This window comes from Mchenga conophoros, linkage group LG7, assembly GCF_057382185.1.
Source record: "Mchenga conophoros isolate Kocher_MC1m ecotype Shallow Benthic linkage group LG7, M_conophoros_male_GT1.1, whole genome shotgun sequence".
NCBI lineage: Eukaryota > Metazoa > Chordata > Actinopteri > Cichliformes > Cichlidae > Mchenga > Mchenga conophoros.
This window is the reverse complement of record NC_140532.1, coordinates 44392454-44415649: the sequence shown is the minus strand read 5'-3', so window position 1 is coordinate 44415649 and position 23196 is coordinate 44392454. Positions and strand designations below refer to the sequence as shown.

General features: G+C 40.5%; 1 protein-coding gene across 2 annotated transcripts; it reads left to right on the top strand.

The window, feature by feature from the left end:
- The first annotated feature begins 546 nt into the window (after nucleotides 1–546).
- On the top strand, nucleotides 547–22871 carry dgcr2 (DiGeorge syndrome critical region gene 2). 2 transcript variants are annotated; one of them, XM_085279529.1, is made up of 11 exons: nucleotides 547–939; nucleotides 9323–9355; nucleotides 12521–12643; nucleotides 17808–17885; nucleotides 17974–18178; nucleotides 18433–18509; nucleotides 18604–18792; nucleotides 18879–19082; nucleotides 19495–19647; nucleotides 20310–20546; nucleotides 20646–22871. In XM_085279529.1, the coding sequence occupies exons 1-11, from the start codon at nucleotides 858–860 to the stop codon at nucleotides 20876–20878; spliced, it is 1614 nt and encodes a 537-aa protein (XP_085135655.1). In that variant the 5' UTR covers nucleotides 547–857; the 3' UTR covers nucleotides 20879–22871. The 2 variants fall into 2 exon arrangements, with proteins under 2 accessions (XP_085135655.1, XP_085135656.1); XM_085279530.1 differs by having other exon boundaries at nucleotides 549–939; nucleotides 18604–18786.
- Nucleotides 22872–23196: the final 325 nt, after the last annotated feature.

Genomic DNA, 23196 nt, shown 5'->3' with positions numbered 1-23196 from the left:
ATTGAAAAAGACTATTTGGTTTAAAGTCTTTCAGAATTGACATAGGTTTGTATAACTTTGCAGGATAAATTATCTAAAGTTTAATTTTCTTTAAAAAAAAAAAAGTTCTAAAAAGAAAACATAAAATGTGCACACAGCTTGAAATATGTGCAAATTATCTGAAAGTAAATATTTTCAGCTTTAAACTGAACTGACTGTTTTAAATACATTTACAACAAAATAGAAAAGACAATACTAAATACAATCAGTTAAATTTACAAGAATAACAGTTATATTTAGAACGTTTTATTCGATACATTAGTCTTAAAACCCTTTTCTCACGTTAAATATTATTATTTCCCAGAGATGATAATAATAATAATAATAATAGTATGATGTACATCTTGTGCCTTTTTAGTTTTATCTTGAGTCAAAGAAATTATTTAACTAGCGATATTTAGAGTTGAATGGCCTCAGCACACACACAAACACACACGCACGCGCGCAGTAAGCCCCGCCCCTGGCTCCAGCTGATGGCCTGTGTGCGCGCTGCATGTTTGGGATTGTTGTGATGGGAGGCCGCGGCCATCTTGGATGAGAGTCGCTCGGCACCGAGCAGCGGGACGGGACGTTAACGGCAGAGCGGCTCAGCTAGCTAACGTTAGCCCCTCGGAAGCACGACCCTGGTCGCTGAGCGGTACGACTATGCTTGTGCACACGCTGTTTTCTTCCCTCAGCTGCCGCTCCGACTGCGTGAAAATGGGCACAAATTGCGTTCAGCTTTTCGCGGTGTAGTTTCGGAAAGGGCGGCGGCGGTGCAGATCCTCGGAATATATCTTACATTTCTGGATAGAGGAGTTACTATGAATGGAGGATAAATGTTGCCGAAAGCTGACAGCAGCAGTTTCGTCCTCTTCTCTCTTCTCTTCGTCCTCACCTTAACGGACCCACCACGGGCAGGTAAATAGCCTCTCCGAGTTGTTTTTCTTGTGCATGTATTCCCCCCGGGCTCTGCTAGAAAGTGGGAGAAACGGATTAGAGCTGGAGGCAGGGGGCGGCAGGTTCACCGGGGAGGCCTGCTCCACAAGCCGGGGACTCCGGTACTTTTTAACCCGTGTTCCTGCTGCTGCTGGACAGCGGGGAGGACCCCTTTACTGCTGCTGCTGGCACTCTTGTTATGTTTAATCTTTTAAAGTAATGCCCACCAGCTTGAAATCTCTAAACGAAATTATAATTTATTTCACCTGAAAATCAAGTAAGGCTGTGTGTTGTTGTCAAAATAAACAAGGTCGCTTCGAGTCAACCGTCTAGTTTTGACCTTTTGATACAGCTCATAATCATTTATTCACTTAATTGTGCTTACGCAAGGTGGAAACGATATCTTGGCTCAATTCAAAGCTTTGTAAACAATGTAGGTGTATTTAGGCTTCACTACATTCCAGGGTTGGTCTCCGCTTCCGCCGTGAAGCCTCAATTTGAAATGCATGTCAGAGATTCATGCTCCTGCATCACTAAACCTGTCTCACATCATAGAGCTGCAAGCCCAGGCACATCGCACTACACACCAGTGTGATGGCTAAAACGATAAAGCTGTCTGAAGGAAACTTCTTAGTTGATGAATAGAGATTAAAGGGTAATGCGTCATGTCTCTGTGGCAACATAAGCTCGTAAGCTAATACTCAGGGCTAGTGGTGCCACTATATGAATATAGTGGTCAAAAAAACATCTGTATAGAAAAATTCAGTTTAACTTCATTTATTGGATGTTTTGTCTTATTTTGACAAATTGCTTGCACTAAAAATCTGCAGCACATTAGTGCAGGGAGTAGAGCAGGGCGATATGGCCAAAAATATTTATCACGATATATATTTGAAAATTTGCGATAACGATATAACCGACGATATAATTGATGCGAGACAAAATACAACTCCACAACATTACTAGCGCAAAAAGACAACCTTCCATTTATTTTCACTTAAACAAGAAGCTGGTTTTTATGTACATTAAAGCTTTATAAAAATGTAACAGTGCAAATGCAAATTCCTTGCTGAAAGTTTAACCAAAAGGCATTTCCAGTAGAAATGGGCTGACATATCCTGAGCATAACCATATATAATATCCACTGAAGTTAAAAAGAGGTGCTTTGCAACATTAAACTGCAGTGTGCAGTACGCATTTTTCGGACCATAAGGTGCACGGGATTATAAGGAACATTAAGCGAAACAAAGCAGTCAGATAAATCAAACTTTATTAAACTCATTCTTCTTGCTTCCTCCACTTCTGTACCATTGATTCATTAATGTTGAATTCTCTGGCAGCTGCTCTATTCCCATGTTGTTGCAGTATATTAATGACTAACCTCGTATTGTGGATGGATTATCTCAGTTGTTCTCCTGACTGAAGTTTGGTCCGTTTACAGCATCCTGCCATGCGATTGCATTTGTCTCTAACCATGAGGAACCTTCACGTTAACTTTTATAAGTGGAAAAGTGTTAGTGTTCGTCCTCCAGCTTCACTGTTTATGTTATGCTAACATAGCTGTGTCGCTAGCGATCACGTAGCACATCATTATATACCAGCTAGCCCAACTTCAGTAACCCTACAAACGTCACTGCTGTTTAGTTTCCTGTCTTCATTTATGTTGGAAGTGATAGCAGAGCTGTACGTTTGATTTTTTTCAGAAATCTCTCAGTCAGAACATGCAATATCATGCTTAGGTAACTAGCGAAACTAGCGAGCTAACTTCCGCTAGCTTCCTGCTAACTTCTAACTCCGTTAAATGTAATAACTTTTGTTTTCATGGATGCCTGGAAGTTAAACTTTATAGTTACACCTGGTAAAGCAGCATGCTGATCGTTTTATTAAAGATGAAATAATTTAGACAGTTTTTAACTCTAAGTGATGCTGCAGTGTTGTTTGACCTGAAGCATATGGAGTTTAGGACCCAGATTACTCCCAGATTTAAGAGCATCTTAGTCCGACAAATATGACAATAACGACGGCCGCTTGCATGTTCTGCAAAAAAATGTGCTTTGTTGTGTATCTGACGGACAAACACCAAACCAGTTCCACATCACGGAAGTTGCACCATTTTTACAAACCAATTCTGGTTCATCTGTTTCACTCAACAATCGGCCATGTGCGTATGAAAACAAAGGCACTGCGCATGCGCGTTTTACTCCCATTCTATCGCGATATTTCATTTTCCTATCGTTGCCTAACATTATACCGGTATTACCGTGAACGGTATAATATGGCCCAGCCCTAGCAGGGAGGTAGGGTAAGGGAGTGTAGCCAGAAAAACACCTTTCTTAGATGATTATATATATTTTAGAGTCCACAAAAGACGGGGATTGTGTGTTGCAAATCAGTTTTCTAAAGCTGAGTTTAGTTGATTTAAGGTTAAATACAATAAAAGGAAAAGGTTTGTTAAATCAGGTAACACAGGCTTTTTGCCTTAACTACATGCGCCCTGATCAATATCAAAAGTCACTGCCAAAAGCTCATTTTGAGCAAAAGGAACCCTGATTTATGTCTATTATTAACATCATGGCAGTATTTGTTTTAAATATCATGGCACCCCTGCACAGGACACACTGTAACATTTGAAAAGGGAAAAAGAAACAATCAAATCCCTAAACAAAGAAATGCATTTTTTTGTTTAAAACTACTCTCCATTTTAACACAATATTGTTTCATATCTGTAAAAACCACCCAAAGTAAGAGCTTATCAACTGATGTTTAGGAACAATCACTTTGACTTGTGTGTATTGTGTTGAAGAGATGCCCACTTAATAAGAACTAGTGCTGTGCTATACTTTTGTGTAATACCATTTTAAACTCGAAGATGGTTTAGTGAGTCAGTGTAACCTTCAATGAGGCTTTTTATAATTGCAGCCTGGCACAAAGGAAACAGCAGTACCTAAAAAGAAATGCCAACAGTTAAACAGCAGCTCTTGTTTGAAAGTACCTGAGCACATCCACTGGTAAAATGCTGCCCCCTGGTGACAGTGAATAATTATAAAATACACCTGGAAGGTCATAGAAATCCAAACAGGTAAAAAAAAATTATTATTTGTCTCTGCTGTAAGTGTGTTCTACTTTTGTTTCAAATGCAGAGCTTCTAAGGTGCTGTTTAGATGTCCATTTGAGCAGGGAAAGGCCAAATGCGTCTTGTGGTTTGCTTTAATCCCGGTCTTGTGATCCTGATATTCAGTTCAGACTATCAGTTCAGCCTCATGAATAAACACTTTATTGTCTGCCTCGATCCAAAGGAGAAACCTCCCACCTAGAAAACAATTGGCACACCAAACAGGGCGTGCTTTTTATCGGTCGTGTCGAGGTTTGTTCCCTGGGCAAATGTTTATTTATATTAGGAGTTTCCAAATAGTACAGTCATGATTTTCTTAAATGCTCAGGAGTGAATGCATCATCTTGTGTTTTTATAAGTTGGGCTGGCTTTTTTTTGTCACTATTTCAACCATGACTTGGTCATTTGACTTGAGATCAAGACTGCGGGAGTATAACTCCAAATCTGAACGTACATGTAAATAATTGCTTAAGACTTCGTGTTGTGGAGACATTAACTTGGTATTGATGTAACCCGCTAAACCACATCATCCTCATACATTTTTAACACTTATAAAGGGCATACCTGCTTTCTACATTTGTTTCACAGCTGACTCCAGCAAACTCTCAAAGGTTCAGATTATGCATTTTCCAATGAGGCAGGCAACACTGAAAGTGTCACACATTTTAAGGCAAATCTATGTGATCGGGATCATCTCAATTGGCCAGCTGAGTTTCACGTGCAAATAAGGCAAATCAGCAGGTTTCCTGCATTTGCATGATGCATAACAATACACGCTAGAAGCAGTATGTATGGTTAAGATAAAAGCAGAAATGCACATGATAGGCCCAGTGGTTAGCATGTGTCCTGTGGGTTACAGAGACTAGAGGTGAACCGAGCTGTCTGAGAGTGAAAAACTTCAGTGTGCGCTCTAAAAAAAGAGTCAAGAGGTTAAGCACAGCCAACAGCGTATAAAAGTGAACAGAGCTTGGTTGTTTTTGTGTAGTGTGACTGACACAACCATCAGCTTAAACTTGAGCTGCAGTCAGCTAATCTTTGGGTCTTGTCTGTGGGTCTGAGCAGCCGATTTGTGTTGCACTGTCGGCTGTTCAGTAGTCTGTTTTTCACAAAAAAATTGGCGGTGTTTCAACCTGTGCCATTTATCGTTTGAGGATTTTAACAGGTAGACTTGAAGTACAGCCACGCAATAATACAGTGATGCAGTTTATTGAAAGGTCACTGAGGCAAATGTTTGAAACATGACATGTGGGCAAAATAACCCTGTGTACGTGTATTCTGGCAGCTAGCGAAAAGCAGTAAATGAGATAATATGGCGCTTGAGAGAACTCGTGAAATTTGATGTCAACATTGTCCAGACATGAGGCTAAGTTATGGTTTCCATTTGGTTGTTTTATGGGGTAAATAGTGTCTATACGGGTGAATTACTTCCTTCTGCAGGATTGCTGTAAGACAGCCCTCATCCCCTTTCACATTTCTGGCTGTAGAGCAAAACTTTTTCACTTTGACACTTCTCGTCCTGGTTTGCTGGGGACTGCTTTTGTAGAGGAATTTAAAATAATATAGAAGTGACTCAAGGACTGATTTCATAAGGCGTCTTATAGCTAACATGGTGAATTGGTCTATAGAGATAATCCGTATTGCCCCTTTGACACTACTTACTTTGGAAACAGTGTTAACTTTTTCTAATAACATTGTAGCTTCCAGTCACACAGCTTTGTTTACAATTTTAAATATTAAGTGTGTCTCACAGCTGAACTGACAGTGTTAGCACAGGAAAGGCGCTTTACTTTGGTTAATTATCACAGGAAGCTGACCAGCAGTGCTTTCATGCACAAGGTGCAGATAAAAATATGGCTTGTTAATGTGAGATGGTGCAATGAAAAAGAAATAAATGTCCATACCCACACAGTGCTTTTAACAGCAAAGCTCAGTGCTGATATGAATCATCAGCAGCTGGAGATGATGCAGCGTGTGCACAAGGCCGGTTCACTGTGCCGTTACACTTGAGCGGGACCGAGCTGGGGCAGTCTCATAGTCTTTATTGTGCTTTCCTGTCGGTTATATAAGAGATGCAGAGGCTCACTTCGCTCAGGGTAACCAGTGTTTGCTGATTCTTTTGTCAACATGTACAGATCATAAAATCCTGAAAAAAAGCCTCGGCAAGGGATGGGGTTTTTTAGTTGTTGTTTTTTTTTTTGTTTGTTTTTTTGCCCCTGTTGCCTTTAACTAAACTGAGATCTCTGATTTTCTGACCTTGTGTTTTCCCGCAGCAGTAACAAAACAATAACTGCCTAATCATTGTTATTCTGATATATGAACAGGTTGGATATGCACAAGTCCTGATTTCAGCTTGTAATGTCTGATAACCTAAAGCAGGCAGCTGCTGGCATCTTATTCTGATTCCAGTAGCATTTGTGGGTTTTCGAGCAGTACAGATACCAGCTATGCACTGAAAGCATGAATACTGATGTGCACAGACAGTCATCATTCAAATGGAGCACATATGCTTGTATTTTATAGTTCTGAAGGAGCACATGTAACTATATAAAGAGTCAGCCAGTAACAAGCTGGATTTGGCTTTGTTTGCTTCTTAGCCTTAGCAACAAGTCTTATTGCAATATTCATTAGTGGGAAATGTATGGGGAAAATTTTTTAAATTAAAATATTGTTCCCTGTCGGAGGATTTGTTACAATTATCTGGCAGCCTTGTAGGGAAGAGGAAAAAGCTCACATCCTTCTCTGATGAAAGTGTTTATTCAGCTACACACAGCAAGAGGCTTGTTTTCTTTAGCAAGTCTGCAAACATGTACATTATAAGGTAATTGGTTAATTCGTTTGTAATATATTTAATACACAAGAAAATGTTTCACAATAAAAGCATGCGCGTTTCAATAAACTGTATTGCTAGTGTCCACTGAAACACTAGGGATTTTGATTTGAAGCAGCTTTTATTGTGGCATATCAGAGGTTTTATCAGAGGTTTTATTGGGCTGTGTTTTATTTATCTTTCTGTAAATAAAAAGCATGGAAAGTCAACCTGTCCTCATGATCAATTTTCAGGGTCGCCACTTCCCAAAATCCTTAGCTACTACCATAGCCGGTGGGTATCCACATAAAAGAAAAATCACACATAAGTCTGGATGTCCTTTTTTGTGTTTCAGTCACTGTTTGCAGTCTGACTATGAGTAAGGAGCTTTTTATTTAAACTCAATAAATAGCTGAATTGTGATTGGACAAAGTGTTGATGTGTTTGAGATTCATTTCAGCCAATGTATTCCTATTTTCCAAGTCTGTGCTAGTCAGTAAGACTCAAAATAGAAACCAGAACTGCTAATAAAAGTCTTGTTTGCTTCCTGCACATGGAGAATACTATATATCAGAAACTAGGGCCTCAAATTAGCATTTATAATGTAGGAAAATACCCAAAACAATTAAAAGCATTGCACCGGACTGGTCCAAATTGCTCCAAAGATGAATTGACATCCAATGTGGACAACGTCTGATGTGCTTTCCTTCCATGTTTCTATGAGACTTAAAAGATGTGAAATTGACAGAGTGCAGACATCTAAATCTACTTAAGACACCTAGGATCACACTCTGGAGAAAAAGGAAGTGCCTTCATCTGAACAGGGACTCAAACCAGTGACCTGCACGTTACTTATCGGTTATTCGGACCTCCAGTCTTGAGCTCACTCGGCTTATCCCCCCAACAGTTTGATCCTCAAACTGACCCTGATCCCTCCCAAAGTGTATAAATCCCCCCTGTGGAAGCATTTAAAGGGGAAATCCCCTCACTTTTGAAATATGATTGCCTGCAGTCATAATGTCATGACTTTAAGAGGGCAAATATGAGGGAATCTGAGCGAAGCTTCATTCAATGCACTGATTGAACTGGGGCATTAGATTTAAAAAAAAATCGGACTCTAAAACAAGCCTGCTTCCAACTAAGGGCCATCACCTTCTGCCCCTGTTTGATTACCGTAAACAAAGCTTTTTAACCCATCCGCCAACAATTATTTATCATAAACTTAAGGATGAATTATTATTATTAGCTCCCTCTAATGTGTTTAATTGTTAATGTCTTTAAAGTTATCTGTCATTTTGACACACATTCAAGTTTGATGATGCACTCACTCCCTGGAGACTGAGATGTGTCTGTAATGCACCTCAGTCCACTTAGCATTAACCAAGAGGTGACATTTCTGTGTGAGATGGCTATTAAAACACCCGTGGACTGTGTGATCTTGTTAACCTTAAGGGTTACAGGTTCAGTAGCACTGCTTCGATCTAACATTAGCTTTCCGAAGCTTAAATTAACAACTCTAGCGCTGTTTAACCCTCGGACAAGCATTACACTGAAATATAGATGAACTGGTAGCGTTGTAATGCTTCCAAGAACAAATTGCAATGAATTCATCCCAGCCACAATGTGGGGTTTTTTCTTCATCCTGCTTCTCTATAAAATAGGGATGTACAGTCCAATACTAGAAAAAGCTTTTTAATGCTTAAATCATGGTGTAAAGCCCAGTGAGAAGTTCCCACAGGGTTGTTAGTGTCTAAGGAATCCTTGTGCAGTAAGGTTGCAGCAATCAGAACTAGGCTTTCTGGAAATCCGGTGGTGTTGTTGGGCTTTAATGCTTGTTGCAAAAGAACGGTAGCTAAATAGTTTGGCTATAAAAGTTGAAGTATGATGGTAATGAAGTCAGACATCTGGGAAATAACTTTTATTTAGAAAATCTGACATCAAAACTAACTCTTATAACTAACTGACAGCTTTTATTTGGGAAATCTGTTTTTTTTTTTTCTTGTAATTGCTTATTTATTTTGCACCACCTGTAGTACAAATAAATAATATTTAACACTGAAGTCCAGTTTAGGTTGTGGTCGCAGCTGTGTTGATTTTCAAAGCTGGAGGTCTGGTTTTAAATTAAATAAGCTTTTTTTTTCTCCCTTTCTCTCTCTTCTAAGAAAAAAATAGTGTTGCTATATTTGTCAGGCAAGTGGGTGATGCAGCTCCTCTGCAGGTTTACATGACTACCTGTGTCCTCACAAACAAGAGGGTGGAGAGAACAGGTGACAGTAAGAAATAAAGAAAAAAATCACGAGCAGCATAAAAAGGATTAAAAAAAATAACTTTTTTTTTTTTTTTTTTTTAAATCGGACTGGATTAAATGAAATATATTTTTACTTTTTTTTTGAAAGACGACACACTGATATACAGGCTAGTCACTCTTTTTTTTCTATTTGTTTCAGGTCCACGGGTAGCTCTGGCAAGATTATTGTCAGGTAAGCACAGTATGTTTTTGGGGTTTTCAAGCAGATTTTCAATATAAGAGTCACCCTGTATTAAACTAAAAGTCCTTTTAAAGCAGTCAAATTTATATTTTAATATAAACCAGGTGGGCTAAAACAGATTTTAGTTAATGGGCTTCATGTAGCACAGTCTGATCTCTAATGGGCAGAACTGTTAAATCTATTGTTGAAAATAATACCCTGTATTAAGGAAAGGAACTTAAATTTCAGTTTTTATTTTCATTCACTCTGTCCTAGGGCTGTTCGATATAATAATATATATCGGATGACGATATAAAAACGTCTATCGTTTCATTTTACGCTATCGTTTGTTTCGTGGTGTCGCAAAATAAACTGTTTACGGCAATATTTTTTCATCGTTTTGATGGTCACTGTAGTGGCTATATTAATTTCTTAAAGTTCTCTCTTTCTCTTATATTTAATATAACCACAGTACGGTCGGACAAGCGCCTGTTTTTATGAGTTGTCGTTAGCAACAACAACGATAAAACCATTGGTGTCCGCTTGTTTATTTTCCACATAAACCTTTCAGAATAAAGATCAAGAGCCTGTTGAGACTTTTCAAAATAAACTGAATCACGTGAAAGAGCAGATTATTTACGGATGAGAAGCAAAAAAGAGCCGCCAGGTGCTAAAAACTAAACCGTAGACTCAAACGTTAGAACAGGCTTTTCCCCGCAGCACGCCGTGTAATAAATATTCACAAATAAAACGGCAGCCATTACCACTTATGTCTAAAAATGTATTGTTTCATGCATCGGTTAAAACATTTGACTCCAGGTAGGGCTGCTCGATTATGGCAAAAATGATAATCACGATTATTTTCACTGAAATTGAGATCTCGATTATTTGACAATATTTATTTAACCCTTACGACCTACTATAGAACCAAGTCCACCAGAGCTTATATTATTTTTTTATATGTTGTAGTGCCATTTGTGGGAGCATTTCAAGTTGCTATACAACTGTTATAGCCCATATTTTAATAATATGTATGCATTAAGTCCATAGTAACTACATTAATTGCAAAAAAGTGCAATAAACTAGAAAAAAATTGAAAATCGTTTTTGTTTTTTTTTTACATATATTTCTACTTGGAGAAATTTAAGAGGTTTATCCCTCAAAACTTTTAAATACAAAAAAGTTGCAAAAAATAGTTTACAACAACAGGAAATCTAAAAACAGCAGGTGCATCAAAATAAACTATTTCCAGCAGTGCAGTTCGAGTTGCAAGCATCCCAGAAACTATTCAGAAAAGTCAAACATGACTTATAAAAACACCAGTATAGGCTTTTAAAGCCTACAAGTAAAAAACTACATTTTCCGCGAAAATTATGTCACTTCCGGTTTCGGGCAGGAAATGGCGGACATGCGATAGTTTGCGCTGACGTCTATTTCACTGTGGGAAGTGTTACGAACAGCTGATCGGATCGGCAAAGCGTGTTTCTGGAATATTATGTTTTTGTTTCTGCAAGCGCTTTTTATGCAACTTTTGCAAAGCTATATGTGGAAGGAAACTGTGACCGAGGACAAGCTGATGGCATAAGATGTAAGTAAAACTCCTCGCTTACACGGTTCAGGTTCTACAGGGATTTAAAAATGTTACACAAAACGGAGCATGGTGCTCTGACCAGCTTTAAAGGGTTAACAATAACAATGTATTGAATAATGACTTTAAAAAATAATATAAAATAGTGTACAACACCACTGAGGTTTTTTTTTTTTTACCTCTCTTTTCAACCAACGGCAGTCACTCTCCTCTCCAAATAACTTCTGCTTAGCTTTCCGAGCTTCCCTCGGGTCCTCTTAATCAGCGGTCTCCAACCTTTTTTGCGCCAAGGGCCGGTTTATGCCTGACAATATTTTCACGGACCGGCCTTTAAGGTGTCGCGGATAAATGAGGGAGGGGCTAATAATCGGCTCAGTCATTTTTAATGATCGTTGAAAGCCCAGATCGTAATCGTGATTAAAATTTGATTAATTGAGCAGCCCTAACTCCAGGTACACGATGCCCAGCTGGAAACACTTAACAGAAGTATATGTACTTTCATATGACAGCTTAAGTAAAGGCAAGCGATATCCCGAGTATGTTGAACTTACCCTTTTCTGTAACAATCTAAAAACAAGCAAATAGTGATAAGTTATTGATCTGATGATCAGTAATGTTGACACTGCCCACTGAGCTGTTTAACTGCATCGGGAAAGCTCAGTTTATTTCATAGGCCGCTAAACAGACAGAACATAGAAGTTCAGTATTGTCTGCTGTGTGCCTTAGGCTTCTTCTTGAGTTGCTGTCATCACTGAACTGCTTGCAGGAGTACTCAGCGCTCTAATGTTACTGAATATCATGAAATACTCTTAGCAGCAGATTCTATTAATGTCAGGCTATAAACATAACGCAGTGGCTTGCAGACATGATGAAATGGCTCTGCAGATTATCTTCCTCCTTGCAGTTGATCGACATCTCTGATAAAGTTTAAGAAATCCAAACATACGTGATCGCTAGCGGCTGTGGCTTTTTTCCGCCCCTTGCTTAAGGGGCTTAAGGGTCACTATTACTTCCTAGGCACAGAAATGACACCACTACGTCAAAGGAAATACCAGACAAATTCTGTTAAAGTGGCAGAGCTACTCTTAGGACAGTAGCTCTGCCCTAAGAGTACCCTAAGAGTAATAATTAGGACAGTCACAATCACAGGAAGCACAGTTGATTGAATTTTTATTCAGTTACAATTTTGTCTTCCACTCATTTATTAACATAATAACGTTGTGTGTTTTCCAATAATGCTCTTGTTTGGCCAAAAAGTGCATCCCTTTCCTTTGCATTTGGCCTGTTGTGGTTTTTTTGTTGTTGTTGTTTTTGTTTTGAGCGTGTAAGCAGTTGTGTTAAATCATCCCAATGTCAATACTCACGAAGTAATGGTGATGATGATTTTTGCCGTGATCAAGCAGCTCTAATTGTACATTTACCCATTCGCCATCTCAGACATCTTATTTTATTAACTGCCTTGAAAGCTCACACGGCGCCATTCAGACTGCTGCACTCTGAGTTTAAATGGTTTTTCTCTTCTTAGGAAAAAGGCCTTGGTTATGTGCAGGTTTAACCACATAAACCCTCTTTTTTTGTGTGTATTTCAGAGCAGCGCTGCAGCCCCGGGCAGTTTGCCTGCCGCAGTGGGAAGATGCAGTGTATCCCGATGTCCTGGCAGTGTGACGGCTGGACAGCGTGTGAGGACAAGAGTGACGAGATGGACTGTCCCCGTGAGTGCAGCTCACTTAAGCCCTTTCACACTCAGTCTGTTACCTAACACCCATAACATGATTGATTTTTGGAAAGTCTAGCAACACCCAGAACCTTTTAGAACCTTTTCACGCTTGGATGATCAGACCACAGCTGAGCAGCTCTGAATACAGGTGTGGAGGATGTAGCGCAATCTAATCAAGCCAAACTGAGAGATGTTCAGGTGAATATATGCACAGATTTAGTATACAGGGTAAATGGAAGTTATCTGCAGGTGATCAGCCATCAGTGCCTCAGTTTGTAAACAAAGACGCTGTTAGTCCATGTCATTAATGAGCAGTGACATCTACATACAGAAGAGTTGATTGAGTGAGTGTGTATTAAGGAATATGATGGAGTAAAAGAGCAGGATGAACAGGACATGTGCTTTCTCTTTGAAAGAGCATGGCAGCTCAGATCAATGAGAGGCAGCTGAAGGAAAATCAATATGTTTTTGTTTTCTGGGTAATCTCCTTCCATCTAAACCGGTTATCCAGCTCATGGTTGTATGGAGGCTGGAGTTATCCCACCTATCCCACCTGGCTACACCCTGGACAGGTCGCCAGTGCGCCAGACCTGTGCAGGGAAGCTTTGTGGAGCCCACAGCTTGCACTTACTCTTGTGCTGGTGCATTACATGTTAATTACAGTGTGGTCGTGTCCTGGTGTTTTCCATGCGATGCCAGGCAATGTCAATGCTTTGTTGTGGTCAGTGTTCTTCGGGGGCTTGAGGGGACTTTTTCCATTTCTTTGTACACTCCCTCATCTTCATTCTGATAGTTTCAACAATCTCCCTTCAGGAATTTGCTGATATTTGTGAGTTCTAATATTGATTATTATTCCTTACATTGAGGCGATTATTTTATGCTCTCACTGATAAATTTGAAAAACTGAACCAAAAAGTAGCCAGACATACACAGGAATAATTGACCAATCAGAGTAGTTGTGGGCTGCATTAACCCAATGTGTGGTTACATTTCTAGGGAGGTGCATGTAAGGCTAATGCGTTGAGTTTCGACATAGTTAGGTTGTAGATTTCCTGCTAAAGCGTAATCCCACAGGAACACGGCTACAAAGCAAGTCGCACACCATCCATAAACATGCTTTTGCACTACAGGAGACGGTTGGAATACTAACTGGGTCTGAACTGGATGAAGCCAGAATATCTGTTTCTTTCTTTTCTTGTTCAGAAAAATCAGCTGGCCCCATGTCAGTGTTTTTTATTTTTTTCACAGTGCTATTTTTGACACTGAGCATTCACACGTTTGGTGTTCAGTGTGTATGTATGTTACTGAGCAAGTTCGGAAGTGGAAAATTAGGAATTACATGTCACTTGGGTGAATATCGGTAGTATTGAGGGCCAGAAATATGCGGCGCTCAGCCTTAAGTTTTTCTACTTTGAACACATGCCATCTCTCCTTCTCATTCCAGAGAAGTTGGAGAACTGAGTTAAATTGAGCACAGTTGGCAGTAAAATCACCTGCCTTTAGCATTAGTAGATCAGGTTTTATGACTTTTAAATACCTGCGTCCACTCCTTTCAGTGCACCTCTTCAACAGATACTGACAATAGCTTTGTTTTTATCACAGAGGTTTTTCCTACCAAACGTAAAAATAGTAAATCTTGGCCCTTGCGTCCCTGTCTGAACTGCAGCATGGCATAGTTGCATTTAATACAATAACCACCCACATAAACAGTCCTGTCTTACTAATTTGCTTATGCTCAGCTGCTCAGATGTGGTTTTGTAGTCCTCATAGTCCCTCACAGTGAGTCCGCTCTATTGACAGCGTCAGATGGCAGGGGGAAGAAGGGTTAAAGGCTGAGTGGCTGCACATGTGTCTCTGTTTTTGTTTACTGCTGGTTCATCTGTCCTACACTGCATAGATGTCACTAAGCCTTTGACCAAAATCCTATTGTCCATCCATCCATTCGCTTCCGCTTATCCTTTTCAGGGTCGCGGGGGGCGCTGGAGCCTATCCCAGCTGTCATAGGGCGAAAGGCGGGGTACACCCTGGACAAGTCGCCAGTCTGTCGCAGGGCTAACACATAGGGACAGACAACCATTCACACTCACATTCACTCGCACATTCACACCTAGTGACAATTTGGATTAATCAATTAACCTATCCCCACAAGCTGCATGTCTTTGGACGGTGGGAGGAAGCCGGAGTACCCGGAGGGAACCCACGCAAACACGGGGAGAACATGCAAACTCCACACAGAAAGACCCCGGCCTGATGGTGGAATTGAACTCAGGACCTTCTTGCTGTGCGGCAACAGTGCTAACCACAAAATCCTATTGTTCTCCGCTTAAATCTAGAAAGACCTTATCCCGAGATCTCTAACAGCATAACAGGAGTTAGTGAAAGGATTGAGTGCAGCATGTGACCTCCATACAGCAGCCGTCCACGCTCCGAGTTAACGCTCCATGCCGGCACTGCTGTTAAACGATTAAGGGTTCACACTGAAGTCTATTCATTCTGCAGTAAAACCCCATTTTTAACAGAACAGCTTAAGAAGTTGAGAAGTAATTTCCTTCTGCTTCTTTTTCTTTCTGTTTATTCAGCAGTAAAACTGGACAAATTCATATATCTGATAGTCTGCATGTTTAGAGGGACAACTACTGACCTTTTGTTTTTTTTAAGTGTGAGCTTACTGAGAAATGCAAGCCTTACTCAAGTCAAGGGCTTATTGTCACGTTAATCAGCGGCTTGCTGGAGAGTCTTTGTTCTTGTTAGGGCACTTAACTTTTTTTTAATAACACTAAAAGGTGAAGCAATCCTTCAATCTTATAATAACAGCAGAGTGGCCGATGCAAGAAGAAACGTCTCAACTTTACAGTTGAGAAACTTGAAAAGTTGAAAATACCCAGCTGAAGGCCTGTCACTGTATGCAGTGAAAACTGTGGCTACAGATTGTTGTCATTAGAGATGGACCGATCCGATATTATGTATCCGTATTAGTCCAATACTGACCTAAATTACTGGATCGGATGTCGGAGAGAAATAAAAAATGTAATCCAATCCATTAAATATCACGAAAGCACCTCACAAAACTTGCAACATGGCGTAACTCAGCTCATAACCTTAGCACATCAGTCCAATATGTGTCACATGATAGAGCGGCTGTAGCGTGCGAGACCTCTTGGCGGTCTGGTTGAGCATTTGGAGCCTCGCTACCAAACCGGCATTTCATCTCAGAGAAAGTTAACCCAGAGAGAAGTAAAGCAAGTGTGTAAGTTCATCTGTGAATGTTTGTAAAGCATTCCCACGTTAAGCTTAACAACCAATATATGGAGCGACTGCCTCTCATTCTCTCCCTCCCTCTCCTGTTGCTACTTCAATCATGAAACTGATCAATGATCGGCTGATCAGCTTTTCTGTCGCGAGTCCGTCTCTCTTGTTAGTTTTTGGCCCACTTTGCACCAGAAAAAGGAAACCAGCGGCTAAACAACAGCAGCAAGTTTAACCGTGATACGCTGTTGTTAGAATTTATTTAATATTAATTTCTACACCAGAATCTTTTTCTACGTAGCTGACGGCTGGCAACTGTGCAGGGGCGGATCTAGCAAAGTTATGCAGGGGGCCGATAGGGCATTAACAGGGAAACGGGGGCACATTTAAAATGTCTAGCTGTTCCCCATTTTTTTTTTCTGCAGGTAGTTGACATCCCTATTAGTTAGGTTGTTTAATATTTCTGCTAAGTACTCTTTAAAACACCAGAATAGGAAGGATGGTGCAGGTTTAAGTTTATTAGATTGATCAGTATTGCTGAACTATGAAATATTTTGGGTGCAGTGTATTTTTTGCATACAAATATAGCAGAATAGCTTTAGTGTTTTGTTTTGTTTTTAGACTTGAATATGAACTTATACAAAATGCAGCAAGATATTTTTTTTTATTTTTTTTTTTAAAGAAGTTTTATTGATTAAAAATTACACTATCGGATTCATATCGGTATCTTCAGATATCCAAATTTATGATATCTATATCGGACATTAAAAAAGTGGTATCGTGCCATCTCTAGTTGTCATGAATCTCAGTGCAAAATCAAAATAAATGCTGTTATAAATGTAAACAAAGTGTATGCTCCTCAAATTTGGTGGGTTTTTTTCAGTTAAGTTCTTCAGTATTTGCTGTTTTTATAGCCTGCAGTTCCTTCCTTTTTGAAGCATCAGTCAAGAACAAAATCTCATTGAGTCATGTAACAGAGAAATAGTCTTTTTTTATCTGCTACCCATTACTCCCTTCAGGGGTCACCATTGTCTCACACCAGCCTGTCCTCTTTTCTACATCACCACATCCATGAACCTCCTCTGAGGTCGTCCTCTCTTCCTTCCTGCCTGCTCCAAATCCAGCATCCGTTGTCCAATATAGCCACCATCAAAAAAAGCAACACACCTCTGGTTGTTGTGCCAGAGGTGTTTTGCTAACAGGGAAGTTACAGAGGGCCCTCTGGTGGACAGATTATGCAGCATCAACACAGAAAAGCATTTGAAGGCTGTTTCTCTTGTCTTTTTACATTTTAAATGCTCATTTATCAGCTGTTATAAATGCCAATATCAGTAAACACCTATTATCTGCTGATATATCATATGTGCTCTAAGAGATCAAGCATATTCCCCGTTTTTAAATCTGATCTTTTTCTTCTAGTTTATACTAAGAAAAAGTAGTAAAGATGCCACAATTGAGACAGTGTGTTTTCTTTATAGTTTGTAACATACCTACGTACTTTATTTTCTTACTAGCTAGTCAAAGAGTAGCAAGAGATCCATCGCATTAACAACTTTGTCATTAAAAAGTGTATATTATATTGTGTTGCACATAGACGGTACTGGGGTGCTTCCCTCAGTCTAGACTTTAGTCTCTGTGAACTCCTGATAAAACATAGTAGAGGATGCTATCTGCACGGTCAGCAAAGCATTGCTTCTGCTTTCATATTCCTCAGATTAGAATCAGCCTCAGTATATATCTTATTTTCACTGATGTGTGGTGGTTTTGACTTCTAAATATTATCGCGGGCTGTTAACAATTATCCTACACACTGAAAACACCATCTGTTGTTCTCAGTTACATTTGTTATGGCAGAACGTACAAACAAGTCCACTTTTTTAACCTTTTTGTCTTGATTTGTGCTGTTATAAAAGAGGAGAGGTTTCGTTATGGCAGCGGGTACGACCAGGTGGAAGACGTCATCGGTGTGGCTCAGCCGGTGCGCTTCAACAGTAAGTGTCTCACTTTGCTCTCAGCAGGTTTATTTGAATCGAATCTGCATGGCGATCATGTGCTCACTCTTGTCTTCTCTGTCTGCAGAGAAATGTCCCAGCGGGTGGCATCACTACGAGAAAACAGCGAGCTGCTACAAAGTGTACCTGAAGAACGAGAACTACTGGCAGGCCGTGGATACGTGTCAGAAAGTCAACGGCTCGTTGGCCACGTTTGTGACCAACGAGGAGCTGCAGTTCATACTGAAGATCGAGGTGGACTTTGACGATAAAGTGTGCAGAGATCAGTGCAAGTAAGTTTTCTTTATTGCCACAGAAATAAGCTGCCAGGTTTCAGTTCCTGAACAGAGATCTCATTTCAGTCTTTAAACTTCTGCTTTAATTCTGGTTTGTTTTTGTTTTTTTAATAAGGAAGATATTGCAGAAGTGCGTGTGCTTGTTGTTTTAGATGTTATACTGCTCTGTAGCTGGTTGCAGGCCATCTAGTGGCTGGTAGTAGCTAATGCGTCATCACTAGACATGGTGTAAGTGGTGTTGTTTGTTTCAGATTTTGGGTGGGTTACCAGTATGTGATCACCAATCAGAGCCACTCCTTGGATGGCCGCTGGGAAGTAGCATACAAAGGTATAAAAGATTCAGCTTTGTGAAGTACCTACATGTGCTGTTTGTCTTCTGTAATTTATTTGAATGCTTTAATGTGTGAATTGTTTGTGTTCAGGCTCTATGCAGGTGTTTTTGCCTCCTGAGGGTCTGAAAGACTTGGGGGAGGCCTCCGCCACCCAAGACAATGTCTTCTGTGCACAGCTGCAGCGCTTTCAGTACAAAAGCATGAACGAGCGAGGCCTGCACAGCTGGCACGCTGAGAACTGCTACAAGAAGTTTCCGTTTCTGTGCAAGAGGAGTACGGGTTAATTTTCTGTTTGTTATCAAAAATGTGTCAGTTATTTGCTCCGCTGGGGCCATGTGTTTATTTTGATATTCTCTGTGCCACAGGGCAAACGTGCGTGGATATAAAAGACAATGTCGTAAACGAGGGCTACTACTTCACCCCCAAAGGAGACGACCCGTGTCTCAGCTGCACGTGTCATGACGGCGAGCCTGAGATGTGCGTCGCCGCGCTGTGTGAGCGGCCACAAGGCTGCCAGCACTTCCGCAAGGATCCCAAAGAGTGCTGCAAGTTCACCTGCCTCGATCCAGGTACTACCACCGCATCCAAACACATCCCACTGGTTACAAACCACCACCACCAGTGTGTAATGATTATCAGTGATTAGAAGCCTTCCAGTGCTCGTAGTCCTATAAGATGTTATTCTGCATCACGATTCGTCACCTACACATTTTTACACTGTTTGATATTCAGTATATTAAGTTAAATGAGTCAGGAGGATTCAAATTGCCTAATTTATATAAACAATTAGCTCCTGCTCCTCTTCTAAATAGTGCTGCAAGGAAAAGATGTGAAAGTGTTGTTTAATGTGCAAATTGTGTCACATTCACACATAAACGGTGCAGAATTTCCTTCGAAGCTCAGCAAAAGAACGTTTTTAACAAAGTACGTTTGCAAGGACATATCCTGATTTGATTAGATTTTTCCCATCTTCTCCGTCAGATGGGAATAGTCTGTTTGACTCGATGGCCAGCGGGATGAGGCTGATCGTCAGCTGCATCTCGTCCTTCCTTATCCTCTCTCTGCTGCTCTTCATGGTACACAGACTCCGTCAGAGAAGACGTGAACGCATCGAAACGCTGATTGGAGGAAACTGTGAGTAAAGTGTTGCAGCACTGAGATCCAAAGTTTACACCTGTGGTCACTTTTTAATCTTTGTCTGTATGAGGAACGATTTAAAAAGCTGAGATAAAAATCTTCCTTTCTAAAAATGAAAACTCAATAAGGATGGCAAAAACGGCCACAAACAACAGTAAATAAATAAATAAAATAATTGTTGAAATTAATTCTAAATATTGATATTTATGTTTTAAGCTACTTATTTTTATTAATTCGTTTAATTTCCCCTCTTGTTTTATGCTTTATACAGCTAAAATGTATTTGTTTTTTTTTTTTCTATTTTACATTTATTTCTATTTTTCTGCATCTTCATACAAATGAGAGTAACAACAGTCTTGGCTGTTGCTGCAGTCACATTGGGGAAATAGGTTATTGGAGATGGCAGCACAAAGTTTTTGTGACAACTTACAATCTTGTTGTTTTTGAAGTGGTTGCTTTGGAAACGGAGACCAGATCTGCGACCACTCAGTCAGTTGCCATCTTCAAAGCATCTTAAGTGCGATAAAACAGCAATAAGACAGAGATGATAATGCAATCCATTATTATTATTATTATTATTATTATTTTTAGATGGTCTGAATAATCCAAAAAGCTCACTTTAAATGCACCTTAAACTTTAAACTCTGCTTTAATCTCAGTGCACCACTTTAACCTTGGAAGACGAGTCCCAGGCTTTGACTACGGCCCAGACGCCTTCGGCACTGGTCTCACTCCCCTGCATCTGTCCGATGATGGGGAGGGAGGCGCTTTTCATTTCCAAGAGCCTCCTCCGCCTTATGCAGCCTACAAATACCCCGACATCCAGCATCCCGACGACCCCCCTCCTCCATACGAAGCCTCCATAAACCCAGACAGCCTCCTCTACGTGGACCTCGGTAGGCGCACATCCTTTTCTCTTGTTCTTTACAAACATCGTCATGTGCGGAGTGATAAATGCTCGTTTCCCACTTCTCTGTCTGCGTCTGTATCTTCAGGGCATGGTGGGGTTTCCATCGTGCCGAGCCAGATGAACGCCATGGGTGACGGGCTCCAGGCCAATATTCCCAACGCGACAGGCCCGGTGCCAGACTCCGCGCCGTCCTGTCAGGAGAGGGAGGACTCCATAGACAGCAGCACCCTCCTGGTGGGGCCCGACACACCGACAGATGGCCACGCCCCCGTCTCCATGCCTGCAGACTGCGCCTCCTCCCTCAGCACCGTGGTATAAGACTGTGGGCAGACACCTGCACGTTACCCACAGTTGGAGGAGGGTCGTAGATGTTTTCCGTACCAGGAGCACAAAATGCTGACTGCAGAGAGGACAGTTACAGTTTGTACAGACTCATCAGAGTGTTTTTGTTTTGTTTTGTTTGTTTTTTTTAAAGACGATGACATCTGAAGGAGCAAAGAGACAAAAACTCTACATCCAGGCTGAGAAGGCCACACTTCTGCTTTTAGCCCAGACTGAGAAAAGCTTTTCAAACATCTCAAAACGGGCCTGCTGGTCATAAAAAAACAAAGCCCCTAGTGCAAATACACCCTTTGGTCAGATTTGTAACAGCACGAGGAAAAATAACCGCATACGGACAGAAGAGCCAACTTTTGTTTGTGTTTGCGGCATACTTTCAAACACATACGTATCAATCAGTGTTCAGGCTACGATAACTTTCTCATCCACCCCACAGTCTGTTGCAGCGCGTACAGAAACTGTCCCCTGGTGTTTATTAGTCTGACACACGAAGCCGTCTTCCAGGTTTTTAGAGCAAGTTTGCAGAAAAACATGTTTTGTAGTTGAGAGGTTCAACCTCGCGAGATACGGCTAAATTTCCTGCTGTGGGGTTTTTATCGGGCGAAGCTGACATGTGGCGTCGTAGTGTCAAAGGATGTTGTGCTCTTTTTTTTTCTTTTTCTTTTTTTTTGATAATAATTTATGGCTGCAGGTCGTTACCTTGATTGTTTAATTGTGGGATAGATATAGGCTGATTTTCTTTCCCTGTCCATCAACAAAGCGACAAAAGGCTTTATGAGCGTATATGTGAAGATCAAGTTTGAAAAACCCAAAAAAAAAAAAAATCATTTATATGAGATAAATGCTCCAATCATTAAGTCGTATAATCATCCAGAGTTGCTTCTGTTTCATTACCAACTCTTTCCAGGATAATTCTGCATTTTCTTTGTGATTTAATTCCTCCCTCGGTTGGATCAGGTGCGTTTCTGTGCTATTCTTCATGCAGTTGCAACTCCGTTACTGAGGTTTGTCTTCAGTTAGTGATGGGATGTCACCAACTGCAGCGGCGGGATTTATTTATTTTTTTTAATGTGTCAGTGATGAGGGTCTGTATACTTGGGGAGAATTACGGTGTCAATCATCAGAGGAGTAATCGTCTGCAGATCAGAGCTGACCCACAACCACCAGCATCCAAGCCGCTCATGATCTGCCTCGAGGAGGGAAAAACGGCTTAAACATGTCAGACTGTGCACATCTGTATAACTTATGTTTGAATGTATTGTATGTAAAAAGAAGTTGGTTTTTTTTGGGGGGGGGGGGGTTTTGCTTGTTTTTATTTTATTTTATTTTTGTTTAAACTACCCTCCCCCCTTTTTTTTTCTTTACTTTGACAATCCACAGTGGATTGTCCAAGAAACAAAATCATGTTCACAGAAATTGTGGGAAAGTGTTCATGTGTGTTTAGGAAATGATGTATTCAGTTTGATTTTTCTTATGTTTTTTTTTTCTTATTTTAAATCAAGTTTCTTTTGCTTTTTTTGCGTTTTCGACCTGTGGTGCATGTTTTTAATCTTTTGGCATGCTGAGAGATTTTTAGTTTTAGTTTTTGTTCTTTTTGATTTGGACAAAAATGTTTTATGCTCAACCATGTGTCCTGTACAGTAGGCTCAAAAGACTCCTGCATATAGTTTAATTATCCCCGTATGCATCCAAAACGTGCCCACCACAACCCATCCGGCTGCATTTACACTGTAGTTTCTGTGCTAGAAGGTGGTGTTGATGGTGGCGTGAGAGCTTGTTTTTTGGATTTGGAGGGGGAGCGGGGTTTGAAATGTTTTATGTACAATACAGCAGATGCTACATTTCATTGATGTTTATTTCATAGCCTTTACCATTTAAAAAAGAAATGCTTAATTTGCAGGGGAGCTTGTGTTTTTTCTGAGGTAGATGTACATCTAATCAAATGCCAAATAAATTGCACCATGAAGGACGAGCTTGTGCGTCAGTGGCTCTGAACACATGCTGAACTTTACGTTGAACCTCGCTACATCGTGACATTTAGCTGGTCTGCGAGGCTTTGAGGAGGAAATTCCTTCGTCTGCAGTCACCAAATGTCAATTTAGATTAAGGTGGGATGCAGGGAAATCCCCCCGCCTCCTCGCACCAGTGTCCAATACACGGCAATGAAAAGATTCTCATAATTTAAAGAAAGCGGATATAGTGCACCTCGCGGTGACTCACAAGGGGGCAGGCGGAGAGGAGAGAGTGATACCCAGCCGAGAAGCACCGTCGGAGAAAAGAGGCTTTGTTCATGCAGG